This window comes from Balaenoptera acutorostrata, chromosome 19, assembly GCF_949987535.1.
Source record: "Balaenoptera acutorostrata chromosome 19, mBalAcu1.1, whole genome shotgun sequence".
Lineage (NCBI taxonomy): Eukaryota > Metazoa > Chordata > Mammalia > Artiodactyla > Balaenopteridae > Balaenoptera > Balaenoptera acutorostrata.
Window position 1 is genome coordinate 52557431 of NC_080082.1, and position 13151 is coordinate 52570581.

The 13151-nt window shown below is 54.3% G+C and overlaps 1 protein-coding gene across 1 annotated transcript; it reads right to left on the minus strand.

The window, feature by feature from the left end:
• Window positions 1-528: 528 nt before the first annotated feature.
• Window positions 529-12930, minus strand: RASGRP4 (RAS guanyl releasing protein 4). The gene is made up of 17 exons (XM_057534397.1): window positions 12908-12930; window positions 10380-10564; window positions 9845-9963; window positions 9672-9733; window positions 8914-9045; window positions 8655-8808; window positions 7395-7568; window positions 5862-5978; window positions 4748-5023; window positions 3103-3183; window positions 2919-3023; window positions 2711-2829; window positions 2456-2600; window positions 1621-1657; window positions 1384-1518; window positions 1149-1261; window positions 529-671 (listed from the first exon to the last, which is right to left on the minus strand). Exons 1-17 carry the CDS (start codon window positions 12928-12930, stop codon window positions 615-617), a joined length of 2034 nt encoding a protein of 677 aa, XP_057390380.1. The 3' UTR covers window positions 529-614.
• Between the last annotated feature and the right edge of the window lie 221 nt (window positions 12931-13151).

A 13151-nucleotide genomic window follows, 5' to 3' on the forward strand; every position in this document is an offset into this window, starting at 1 on the left:
GCTTTTCCCCTGAGTGAGATGAAGCCATGGGAGGGCTCTGAGTAGAGGAGGGATGTGATTGGACTCAGTTGTTCACAGGCTCCCTCCCTGTTCCACCCTTTCTCTGGCCTTCTGTCCCATCTCTGGAACTCCAGAGTTTGGAACTTTACCCACCCTGTACCGTCCCCCTCCTGACCCATGCTGACATCAGTGTAGCATATTGGTCAGTAGCTTCCATTTTAGAGGCAGGCAAACCTGGGTGTGAGTCCTGTCTCCAGCACTTAGGAGTTCTGCCACCTTGGGTGAACAGTTTAACTTCACTGAGCCTGTTTCCTCATCTGTAAAATGGAGATTTAAGGAGGTGGCGAGATGATACCTAGGTCTAAATGCATCCAACACAGAGCTGCACAGATATTAAATGCAAGAAAAGGGAGTACGATTAATAGCCACTCTGATGCAAAAGAAGAAAGTAACTTTCTTTCGGAGTAAGAGACGACGGATGCTTCAACAAAGGCAGTGTGGATGGGAAGGAGGCGATGCCTTTGGGGGTTCTGCTGGAGGCCTGGAGGCTGAATAACAGGACTCGAGACTGACTCTGGTGGAGGGAGTGGGGAGAGAGCAGACCAAGGCAACGTCTAGGAACTCAGCTCGGAGGAATGGGTGGATGATGGGGCCGTCGCTGGCAGAGGGACCTGGAAGGAGGAAGACACTGGGTGACGTGGGGAGTGTACGATGTCCAGGGGATGGTTCACTGCAGGGGGAGAGCCTCACCCAGACTTGTTAAAGTGGATGGATGAATGTCCCCTCTGGATTTTCTTTTAGCTCAATCTGAGAGTCCCCACTTTTGAATCGTGGCATTTATTCCACTATTAGTGTCTGATATATTTGGCCTTATTCTAGCCATCTTATAGTTGTCTTTCTTTTTTTCTTCCTAAACTCCCTTTTCTTTTCTACTAGTGGTTACCCCTTTCCCTCCCTACAACATACTATAATTTCTATTTTTCTATTAACATTAAAAATTAACCACTATCTATGCCCTCCTACCCAAGCAATTGAGGACTTTTGCATATTTTAACTTTCCTATGCTTCCCCAAATCTGTCTGGGTTCCCCCAGGCAAATAGGCTGGTCTCCCTGTATCCAGTTGTGGGTACGGGCAGCTCCTCCTCACCGTCTCTGGTTCCCAGGAGGGATGTGAGGGCTCTGTCTGGGTCCAAGCATGGCAAACGTGCCACCCGGTCTCAGGTTCCAGGGATAGCGTGTAGGAGAGATTGTCCTCAGAGCCTGTTCATGGGCGTGTGGATGGGAGGGATGTGGGTACGGTAGGAAAGACCTCATGACCTTGGAGTTAATCTCCATCCATCCACCAGGCCCCCTTCCCAGGACTGCTACACCCTGGGTCTTACCACAGCCGGCATGGGGAACTGGTGTGGGTGGGACAGGGGCTTCTGGGGGGCTCACGTCGCCCTTGGCCCCTGGCCTCTTCTTACACTCCACCTTCACTTGGTCTCTGCAGTGTTTGTGGCAACACAGCCCACAGTCTGGGGGAAATTCAGAGGTTAGTGCCAGAGGCCCAGTCTGTGTCCTCTATTCTTCCAGCCCGCGGGTCCTGGATTCCCTCCCCCTACCCATGCCCCGCTCACCCCGACAGCGGTAGCCTTGCTTGGTGACACCCCAAAGCTGGGAAGAGAAAGCAGAATAGGTTACCTAGGCTAGGGGAAGGAGGGCTGTGATTGGGGTGGGGCTGGGGTCTGTCTGGAGGAAACAATTCAGGTTTTGGAAGTTTTCAAGGCTAGAGGCTTATGTGGGATCTGGGAGACTAAAGGAATTAGGAGGTTATCTCAGGTTTGGAAAGTCATCTGTGATATGAGAATTGGACAAAATTTGGAATTAATAAAGCATAAATTCTATGGGCAGGGATTGTGTCTGTTCTGTTTCCTCCTGTGCTCCCACCCACCCAGAGCCTATAACTGTGCCTGGCACACACAGCAGGTGCCCAGTATATATTTATGAATGAAAAAGTAAATTTGGAAAGTAATCCAAGGTTTGTGAATTGCTCTTGGTTTGAGATTGAGAGATTTGTCCATTATACAGAGTTTGAGGATACCCTGAATTTGGAAATTATCCAGGGTTTGAATTATCTGGGGTCTAGAGACTTGGAGATTGATTCTGCTTGGAGATAATCTACTCGTGTTTGTAGATTCTCCAGGGTTTGGCAATTATCCAGGATGGGGATTGTCTGGGAATCGAGCATTCTCTAGACTTCAGAATTATCCAAGATGTAGGGAATATCCATTGTTTAGGGTTGCTGTGAAATATGGGGATTATTTGAGGCTAGAGGATCTTCTGGAATTTGGGGATTATCCGGGGCTTGGGGAATGTGAGCGCTCCAGGGCAGGGCTGGCTTTTCCAGCCCAGGCTGTGAGGAGTTAGGGCGCTCCAGGGGTCCCTCAGGGTGACAGCGGGCGGAGTGCTCACGAAGCCACTGCAGCTGCCACAGAAGGTGGGCTTGCGGAAGGTGACCTCCTGGAAGGTGTGCAGGAAGGCCAGGCCCAGCTTGGAGCAGATGGCGCTGGCCTGGAGCAGGTACCCTGTCAGCTCCTCTCGGCTGAAGGAGCCACTCCTGGGGGAGAGACTGCGCTTCAGCAGGACTGGCCCCTTTCTCCCAGACCCAGGAGTCCTGGATACCCCAGGTCCTCGTCTTAAGGGAACCCAGGAGTCGGGAGCACCTACCCCTGGCGGGGGGGTGGGTGAAGCCCGCGGCAGGCGAAGGGGAAGTTGCCTGAGAGTCGCTCAAAGTCCTCCTGAGAGATGGTGCCTCGGCCTTCAGGGTCATAGTTCTTGAACACAGACTTCGGAGGAGCATGGGAAGGGGAGAGTAAGGCCGAGTCAGGGGCCCCACGGGCTTAGATCCCTCCTCCCGCCCAAGGCTCCTCCTCACCTCCACCAGCTGCTCCACATGCCGACCCAGCGTGACCCTGTCGGGCTTGGGCGTCACGCCAGGGGCCCACTCCACCACCAGGGGCACCTTGAAGGGGGAGGGTGGCTGGGGCAGGGACAGAGGGTCACAGTTAGTCATTGCAGAGGCTTGGGCTGGAGGTCAGAGGTCAGGGCTGGGGTCTCACCAGACTCTTGGGACAGCGGGGCTCCCGGGCGTAAGAAAGCTCATAGATCTCGTCCTCCGTGTGGAAGAGATCCAGGGAAAGCTGGAGGATAGGCAGGGCGTTACGGACCCTCCTTGTCTCTATCCTCCTACCTACAGCCCATGCCTGCCTGGACCCCCAATCTCCTCCTCTTTCCAAAGCCCCTCTTCCCTGGGACCCCCATGGTCCCCGCTCCCACTGAGCCTCCCTTCGCTCTGCACACCGCTGGTCCCCTAGACCAGAAACACCATCTTGTCATTGAGGCTCTTTTGATCCTATTTAAAATTGCAAACCCCTGTCACTTTCCATGCCTGTTTCTGCTTTAATTTTCTCTATAGCACTTATTATCTAAAAGAGCATATGATTTACTTATTTACTTTTTTCACTGGCTATCTCCCCCACTAGGAAGTCAGCCCCACAAGACAGCAATTTTTTTCTGATGTTGCACACTGCTGTGAGCCTAACTGTCTAAAGTAGTGCATGGCTCACAGCAGGTGCTCAATAAATATTTGGGCTGATGGCCTCTTAGAGTCAGCAGAGCAGAGCAGCTTAGGCACCAGTCATCCTAAGGCAGGACCAGCTTCACAGGCAGGCCCCACACTTAGAGGGGCCTCCACTTCATTTAATGCCCTGCTGTCACCATCTTGAAATTCTTAATAATTTCAAACAAGGAGCCCCACATTTTCAATTTGCAGGTGGTCCTGTCCTAGGATCTGAAAGTCAGCTTTTCAGTCTTAGACTACCTGGTCCTCAGAATCCCAGTCTCTCTCAATTTATAGCTCTTTAGAATGAAATATATATATATCTACCTCTCTATCTCTATTATCTATCTATCTATCATCTATCTACCTATCTATCCATCTATGTAAAATAAAATATAGCCAGAATCGCACACTTGCAGTCTTAGGACATAGTGTGATAGTTAATATATGTTCTGAAGCTGGCCTGCTGTGGGACAGGGGGCAAGTGACCTCACCTCTGTGGGTCTCAGTTTCTCAGTCTGTAGAATGGACACAATAAGGATCCCCTCCTCGTAGGGTTGTGAGGATGGAATGAAGTGCTCTCTGGGGACTGTTTAATATGGTGCCTGGCACATAATAAGTGGTCAATAACTGTTATTAGCTTTTTGCTTAGATTCCTGGATATGATAAAACTTGGAATTTTGGACTAGTGGCATGAGAAGCTCAGAACCTTGGAGTTCAGGAGTGCAAAAGCCCAAAGCAATTCTGGAGCTCAGATCAATGGATACTTGAGTTGCTGGGGGAACTGGGGGAAAAGTGCATTGCTTGTATAGAGCTCACTGTGTTCCAGATACTATTTTAAGTACTTTATGTGAATTATATGAATTATATTACTGATTCTTTTCAACCACTCTCTGAAGTAGGTCCTATTCGTATTCCCATTTTGTAGTTAAGGAAACTGAGGCTGAGGGGTTAAGTGACTTGCCCAAGACCACACAGAAAAAAACAAAAACAAAAACACCCTAGAAGCTCTGGCTTCAAAGCCCATGCATTCCAGCGCTATTCTACTGTTCTATCCTGACCCTCACCCACCCAAGACCCTAAATCTCAGTACCCCGCAGGTGCAGCCTCTGGGAGCTCAGCCTGGGCAGCTCAGGGCAGCTCACCGTGAGCAGATGCAGTAGGTCCTCATTGGCGTTGCAGGGGGGGTGTTGCCTCTGGAGGGTTGCCAGCTCCTGCAGCCGCAGGTAGAGGCTGTTGAGCTTGGGTAGGTGCAGGCGGCCGTCAGGCAACCTGTCAGGCTGGGCTTCATGCAGGGACACCAGATCCTTGAGATGCACACCCAGTACAGGCAGCCGGAAGCCGGTGCAGCCAGCCCAGGTGCGGCGGTAACAGGCGTAGTTGTTGTGGGCAGCAAGGAGCTTAGTCAGCTCCAGCAGGGCCTGTGTGGGAGGGGCATGTTTTTTTTGGGGGGGGAGCGGCATGTAATCGGGGAGGCCAGTTCTGTTCCCCTAGCTCCTTGAAGGGGAGTACCTAGCAGCGTCCTGGGTGGCTCTGGACCCCCCCAGGGGCCCAATGGCATTTTGGACCTCTCCCCAAGCCCCTCCATGTCCCACATTGGCTTCAGCATCTCCCCAGACTGCTCTTCCACTTGGGCCCCCATCTCAGAAAGGCCCCACTATCTCCCATTCCCCAGGCTAGAGTGATTTTTCAAAAACCCAAATCTGATCATGGGTGCTCTCAGCATTCCCAAACGCTTCCTAGCTCCCCACTGCCCTCTAGATAAAGCCCAGACACCTTAGTTGAGCTTGCAAAAGGCTCAACAGGATCTCCCCCCGCCCCTGCCCCGGCATCTCCAGCCCAATATCCTGCCACATCCTGACCTCAGCCACACACCAGACTCATGAATGATTCACTCTCCTTAGACACTTTCAGGACACCCCCAACCCGTGCTCCTCCCACGGGTGGCCCAAATGTTGGCATCCCTGGGGGCATCATTTCACTCCCCACCTGGACTGCCAGTTCTCTGCTAGCATCTCTTATCTGTCTCCCTCCAGTCCTGCTCAGGACCAGACACACAGTAGAGAGAGGTCAGCACCATGGATGAGGAGGGAGGAAGAATGACAGAGGACAAAGCCTGGGGGTCTGTCGGATTTGGAGGAGCAAAAGGTCTCTGGGTGGCTCCAGGGCCCCTGGGAAGGGATGGAGGGGGCTGGGGAAAAGTGTGTGGGTTCAGGATAATTGACCACTGGAACTTTGGGGAGGGCAGTGGGACTTCACCTTGGTGCTGTCAGGGCTCAGGTGGGTGTAGGAGTCCTTGAGTCTGGAGATGGCGCTATGACACAGGCCCCCAGTGACTGCCATCAGCGTGTTGAAATTCTGCATCTGGAGGAGCCTCTAGGAAGGGAGGGTGATGCAGAAGTGGTGGGTACCACATGGAGGACAGGCAAATTGGGGGTTCAAATGACAGCATCCCCACTGAGTTGGGGTGTCAGGCATGTGTGGGGATGGGCCACTGCAGGCATCAGATAGGTGAGATGTATCAGGCAGGAGTGGGCCACAAGCAGGTATGTGGGCATCACACACAGATGTGTGTGGTCTGGCAGATGATAGACTAATGTGAGGTCAGATAAAAGTGGGGGGAGTCAGGGACTTCCCTGGCAGTCCAGTGGTTAGGACTCAGCGTGTACTTCCACTGCCGGGACATGAGCTGGAGCTCTGGTGGGACAACTATTATCCCGCATGCCACGTGGTATGGCCAAAAAAAAAAAAAAAAAAAAGTGGGGGGAGTCAGGCAAGTATGGGGTGTTGGATGGGTTTGGGGACTCAACAGGTCTGTGTCAGCCAGGTGTGGAGGATTCAGACAGATGTTAGGGTGTCAGACAACTAGGCGGCCTCTGCACTGGGAGTCAACCAGGTGAGGGGAGACCAGAAGGCCTGGGTTCTGGGCAGGAGTTGGGAGCTGGGCAGAGGTGAAATCGTCCAGAGTGATACAGAGGGGTCAGGTAGATATGAGAGACAGGTGTGGGGTCAGCCCTCTCCTTTCTCAGGTTTGAAGAGCGGAGGTTGCTGGGGAAGAAGGTGGGGCCTGGGAGGAATGGAAGACGCTCAGACCGGGGAGACCCCATGTAGATGCCGGAACACCCTGGTCTGTCGGGCCGGACAGGGGAAGCAAGGAGATGGAAGACGCCAGAGGCAGGGCGTGGTCTGCGAGGAAGTACGCAAAGGGGCGTGGCCACGCTGGGGGAAGGAGGGCTTCCCTTTTCTCCAGAAGGGAGGGAACAGAGCTGGAAAGGAGGGGGAAGGGGGAGGGAGAAGGGGGAGGGGGGAAAGGAGAGGGGAAAAGGGGGAGGGGGGAAGGGAAAGGGGGGAAGGTGAAGAGAAAGGGCGGGCCAAGGGAGACCTGAAGTGATGGGGACGGATGCTGTCACTGTCCTAAAGGGACAGCTGGGGCCTAGGGACCGGGGTAGGGATGACGCAAAGGTGCGGGCAAGAAAGAGTCTCCTCTTTCATTGCCCTGCGGATAGAATATTCGGGCATTGGGCTTGTGAGACGGGGTCAGGAGGAACGTCGTCAACTGCCACGTCTGGGACCAAGGAGTGGGGCCAGGGCGGGTTGGACGTGGTGAAATCAAGGCCAGGGAAGAAGTGCCGTCACAGTCCCGGGTTAGAACGACAGGACTGAGGCCGCGGGGACGCGGCCAGGGTGGGGCGTGATGCATTCGGGAGGGGCCACGAGATGGTGACGTCACCGTCCGGGAGCCCCGCGGGGCAGGTGCTCAGAAAGTGGGCAGAGCGGCGGGGCGGACCTCACCTGTGCCACGTGGATGAACTTGTCCAGCACCTGCCCGCGCTGTGCAGGCCCGGGACGGCTCAGCACCATGACCTGCACCCAGCGGGACACGCTGTTGCTGAGACCTACGGATCCCTCCAGGGCCGGACAGCCCCGCACGGAGCCCTGCAAAACGTAGCCCCGCAGGTCCTGGGGCTGGGGGTGAGGTGGGTGTCAGGGTGGGCCCTCGCGCTCAGGCCCTGCCCCTCACACGCCATCCCCAAGCAGTCACGACCTCTGATGTCCTAGCTCAGCCATCACATGTGTCTGAGGTCACCATGGCCCTCTCCCATCTGAGGAGAAATGTTTAAAGAAAGTTGGATACTATTCTGAGCCCTTCCTCATAGCCTCACAGCAAGTCTATGAAGTGAATACTATATTATTCCCATTTTAGAGATGAGGTCATTGAGGCACAGAGAGGCTAAGCAATTTGCCCAGGGTCACACAGGCCCGAGTCAGGGTGGGAACCCAGTCTATTGCTCTTAACTGTATACCTGACTGGTATATAGTCAGCAAAAGGAAGGGTGGTGAAGAGGAAACGAAACTAACTTCTATTTGTTCTGCTCAAGGAGTCAACATTACATACCCACATCCACTGCACTGTGTGTGTGTGTATGTGTACAATCAGGAAATTTTCCCATTAAGGAACCAGATCCCCAAGTACCCTCAAAACGATGATGGCAAGATGGCAATAGCTAAACACATATATAGGTTGAAGCATTTGAAATTACCATTTGGGTAGGTAAAATATGTCAAAATATGGCAATTTCAAATGGTTCAACTATATAGCATTTACTCTGGACCAGGCGCTGATCTTTTGAGGCAGGAACTAAGTCCCCCCTTTACAGGTAATGGGCTGAGGCACAGTGAATTTAAATGCTTCTCAAATAAATGAACAATTAATAAAATATTTTGAACACTGACTAGGTGCCAGGCACTGTGACGAGCATTTTTAAATGGACATATTAATTTCCCCAACCAGCCAATGAAATATTATGACCTCCTTTTTACACATGAGAAAGCTGAGTCCCAGAGAGGTTGAGAAACTAGTTCAAAGTTACACAGGTAGGAAGGGGCTGATGGGATTTGAACCGGGGGCTCTGTGCTCAGCCAGCTTAACTCATTTTCCTGGACCCTCTAGCCCCCAAGTTTGACAGTTTGGGTCCTCTCAGTCCTGCCTGGCCCCAGCCAGGCCTCACCCCACCCCAAGCCCTCCCCAGCTGGGAGGAGGGGTGTCCTTACCGTGATAGCCTGGAAGGACCGGAACTCCAGGTAAGTGAGGTGCTCTGCCAGCTCCTCAGTCTCCAGGTGGTCGAAAAGCAAGGACACTTTGCGCTTTTTGCCCAGGCCTGGGCTGCTTATGGGGGGAGGGGGGCCAGGGCCACCGGGGCTCAGCCTGGGGGCAAAGAGAGGCAGGGGGAGGAGCTGGGGTGGAGGGTGTGGGAGTGTGGAGGGAGAAGGCAGAGTGGGGGTGGGAGGGAAGGGGAAGGGACTGACTCACAGGTTGGCAGAGTCTCCCAGGCTCCGCTGGGTTGCGTTACCCTCCTGTTCCACAGTGGCCCAGAAGCGACCTATAACCTCTTCTAACTGGGGCTCCTGATGCACTGTCTCAGGGTGTTGGGTCAGCCAGTACCTGAGGGTGGTTTAGAGATGGTGGAGTGAGGCTGGGGGTGAGGCAGGTCTCTGAAAGGGGTCTCTTGGGCTGAGGGATCTCTAGGTGCTGGGCTTGGGGGCGTCTCTAAATGTGTGCAGGGGGTCTCTGGAAGGCCAGGGTTCAGAGAGACACCAGGCTGGGAGGATCTCTGGGAGTAGGACTGGGGGCCTCTTAACACAGGCTGAGGGATCTATGGCAGATAGACTGGGGAATCTCTTGGAAGTGGGATGGCTAGGAAGCAGGGTAGTGGGGATGGGTCTCAGGAACTAGGTTGGGGGCCTCTAGGGGTGAGATTTTGGGGGAACAGAGTGAGGGGGTCTTAGAAACTAGGCTGGGGTATATGGGAGGTCGGGGTTTTAGGAATCTGAGCTGGACGTCTTGGGGTACCAGCTGGGAGAGGGTCCATAGGATCTGGTCAGGGGTCTCTAAGAGGTGAGGGTTCAAAGGAAGAGAACTGGGAGGTTTTAGGGACCAAGCCAGGGGATTCTCAGAGTGGGATTTGCAGGAGCAGGATGGGTAGTCTCTGGGAAGTGTTTTTTTTTGGGGGGGGGGCAGTAGGGTGAGGATATTGGGTCATGGGAGTGTAGGTCTTGGCCCAGGCTTACCTGACCAGGTGACAGATCTGTAGCCTCCTCAGCTCCTGTGTGCTCCCTGTGGCCTCCTGGTACTTAAGTTCCGGTCAAGGCTCTGTTATCCAGCATCTCAGACCTGCCTGCTCACCCCGTCCCCACCAGGCTCTCTCATCTCTGCCCTCCGCCCTCCACCCACTGCTCATGGCCCCGGGAGGATATAAGGTCAGCAGACGGGCAGCAAGGTGGGCAGAAGGCAGCACCCAGCTGTGCATGGCAAGTACCATGTTGAGAATGTGGTCCCCACGGCGCAGGCTGCCAGCCGAGTCTGAAGGCAGGAGAAGGGGACACTGTGTCAGAATGGCCCCTGGGCAATGGACTGCACAGCTTCCAGAGCCGGTTGGACAGCCTGGTTCAAACCCCAGCTCTACCAGTGACTCCATGTATGAACTTGGGCAAACAACCTGGCCTCCTTGCGCTCCAGTTTCCTTGTCTGTACTGTGCATGGACCAGCATCGTGTCTGGCAAGTCATACTGAAGATGGAAATAGCATCAGACCTCCTCCCCCCGCAGCTCAGGAAAAAGAAACGCAGGTAGGTGTCTCTCTTATTCCTACTGTAGTGATTGAGATTCATTCCACGTACTCCTGCTTCTATTTTATACCCCTCAAGTTGAGCCCAGAGAGAGGTGGGTGCTTGGCCCAACCTCAGGACTGGGGAGGCTGGCCAGGGAGGGGACACTCACCGAAAGACTGAATGCATTTCTCCAGCAGGTCATCTTCGCTGCAGCCGCCCTCATTCAGCATGCCCAGAGCCATGGAAGCCATGACCTTGCTGATTTCCCGGGGGCTGGGGCACGTCTTGTGGCGGCGGGCCTGTCGGGGCCGGCCCCGTCCCCCTGTCTTCCCCGGGCATTCCTGGTGGGACTTCCTGTGGACACATTCCCTGGGGAATCATGGGAGCCCCTTCCTTGAGGCAGACCCCCAGAATTCTTCTTGACCCCAAAGCCCCAAGGCATCCTAAAGGCAAGGTCCTAGCATTAGTCCTGACCTACCGTGCTTCCATAGGAGAAAACCCCAGGAGTAGTCCAGATCATGGAAGCCTTCTCCTACAGGTAAACTCCAAGGGTCACGCCTGTCCTCTTCAGGGGATCAGGGGGGAAAACCCTAGGACTACCCTGAACCCCCGCCCCCAGTGAATCATGGGAGAAGACCCCCAGGACTACTAAGGACACTCCAGGAATCATAAGAACTCTTTCCTCCAGGCATTGTCCCCCAATTCCCCTTGACTGTATGGTCCCAAGGCATCATGGGAGAGACTTCCTGTTGGCAGACGGGTTACTCCTGACCTCCCAGGGACTCATAGGAGAAGACCCCAGAATTATTCTTGTGCTCCCCAGGGGGAATCATGGGAGGTTCTGACTTCAGGGACACTCCTCAGAATTCCCCTTTGCTTTCCAACACCCACCCCCTCCTCCCCCCAGCCCTCATGAGAGAAGCAGACCCCTGAGATTCCATCTCTCCCTCCTCCCCCACCTTGACCGCCACTAAGGTGACACACCCCTCCCCCAAGCCAGCCTTTCGGTGGGACTGGAGTCTTAGCTGCAAGCCTGGGTCCCTAGATTTGGAGCCTGGAGAGAAGATATAGGTGCAAAGTAGCCTCACCAGAGCCCTTTAGAGCTGGGCGCGGTCCCAGGGGCTGAGGCAGCTTCAAGGAAAGTTTAAAAATAACCCTCACTCTGCCCTGTGCCTCCCCAAGGCTCTTGTTCCAGTTGGGGAAAGAGGGTAATGGAGACACAGGGATGGTGGAGGAAGGAGGGAGCAGAATCCAGGCAGAAGGCCTTGGCTTCCACAAGAGTCAGACAAAACTGGGTTGGAGGAATTTATGCTGGCTGTGAGACTTTGTGTTAATCACATAATTTCTTTGGACCTCAGTTTCCTCATATGAAAAATGAGAGTCGTCTTTGGACCTTCCCCAAGAATTTATTATGAACATTCAATGCCTTGCTCTTCAAAAGTGCTAAATAAGGGATTTAGTTTGCTTAGGCTCTTTAGTGGCCAGAGGTGAGAAAGTTAAATATGAGATGCAGAGAGAGAATGTGATGGAGCAAACTAGAAGCAAGGCATGGGGAATGGGGGTGAAACCAGAAATCGGGAGACCCCCGTAACAAAGGCACTGCCATGTCCCTGGTGCATCATAAAGGCTCGGTAATCAGTATTGAATGTTGCCGAGTAACAGCTGGCATTACTGAGCACTGAATGTGTACCGGGCAGAGGGTTGAGCATCTATCTAGTTTAGGGGTTCCCAAAGCATGGTCCCCAACCAATCTCAACAGCATCACCTGGGAACTTGAGAGAAATACAAATTCTTAGGCCCCACCCCAGACCTACAGAATCAGACACCTTGAAGGTGGGCCCAGCAGCCTGTGTTTTAGAAGCCCTCCAGGTGGTCCTGATGTGTGCCCAAGCTTGAGAACCACAGGTCTAGACTGTACCACCGAGGACTCATGCGTCCCTCCGAGGAGGGACTATGATTATTCTATTGACACAAGAAACTGAGGCACAGAGAGGGTAAGTGACTTACCTAAGGTCACACAGCCAGAAAATGAGGCAACCAGGTCTCCACCATTAAACTCCTGGAGATTATAGGGAGGGGACCCTTTGCCTATCAAAGACATGCTGGGGGAGGCAGAAGAAGCTGCCTAGGCTATGGACCCAGCCACCACGGTCCCTGTGAGGACAGGAGGGCAGGTGATAGGAAGCCGATTCCAGAACCTGCTGGCATAGCCAGCTGCTAGGCCCTTACCTTCGGACTCTCTGCCCCCTGCAGCGTCTGGAGCAGCCAGGAGTTGCTTAAGAGGCCGGGGAGCCGCCTTGCCCTGCGTCACACTCCCCTCCCCTGGGGCAGGGCCCTGCAGGAGTCTGGAGTTTCCAGTTCTGGGGGCAGCCAAGAAGACCCCAGGGAGGACAGAGACACCCAGCCTACAGAATTAGGATGGGGGCGTGAAGGGCACGGGGAGAATGGGATCAGAGCAGCTCAAATTCCAGAAGAGCAAGGATAAGACACAGACGCCCAAGCAAACAGCCCCAGCCTGAGCCGGCTCTGGACTCCCTGAATCATCTTTCCACCTGGCGCCCCCAGCTCCTGCTGCTGCCCCGAGAGTAGCCCGACACCCTATGCCCCTCGTTAGAAGCTCCCCAGACTTCCCATGCAGCCCAAGCGAGACCCAGGGGCTTAGGGCGCTCCTGGTCTCTTGGAGAAGGGTTCCCTCACCTCTTGCTGTCTTTCCTGTTCATGCTTCCTTGAGGGGAAGGGGTCTTTTAAGAGTGTGGCTCAGCTCCTCCCCCCTCACCAATGCTCCAGCTTCTTAGCCCCTAGGGAGCTGGGGCCTCCTCGGTGCTTGGGAAGGAAAGAGGAACTGCCCCTCCCCACCCAGCCCCAGGCCAGGGGGAAGGAAGAGGCTGGGGAGAGACCAAAGGTCCCTCCTCCCCCCACATGGGGATCCCTTCAAGCTGAG

Excerpts from the sequence above, each read along its gene's own strand:
- RASGRP4 (XM_057534397.1), bottom strand. The coding sequence starts at position 12,930 with ATGAACAGGAAAGACAGCAAGAG. Across the intron at positions 7,569-8,654 it reads GGTCCTTCCAGGCTATCACG|CCCCAGGACCTGCGGGGCTA; the intron begins GTAAGGACACCC and ends CCTCACCCCCAG. Across the intron at positions 3,184-4,747 it reads ACCTACTGCATCTGCTCACG|CTTTCCCTGGATCTCTTCCA; the intron begins GTGAGCTGCCCT and ends CCTATCCTCCAG.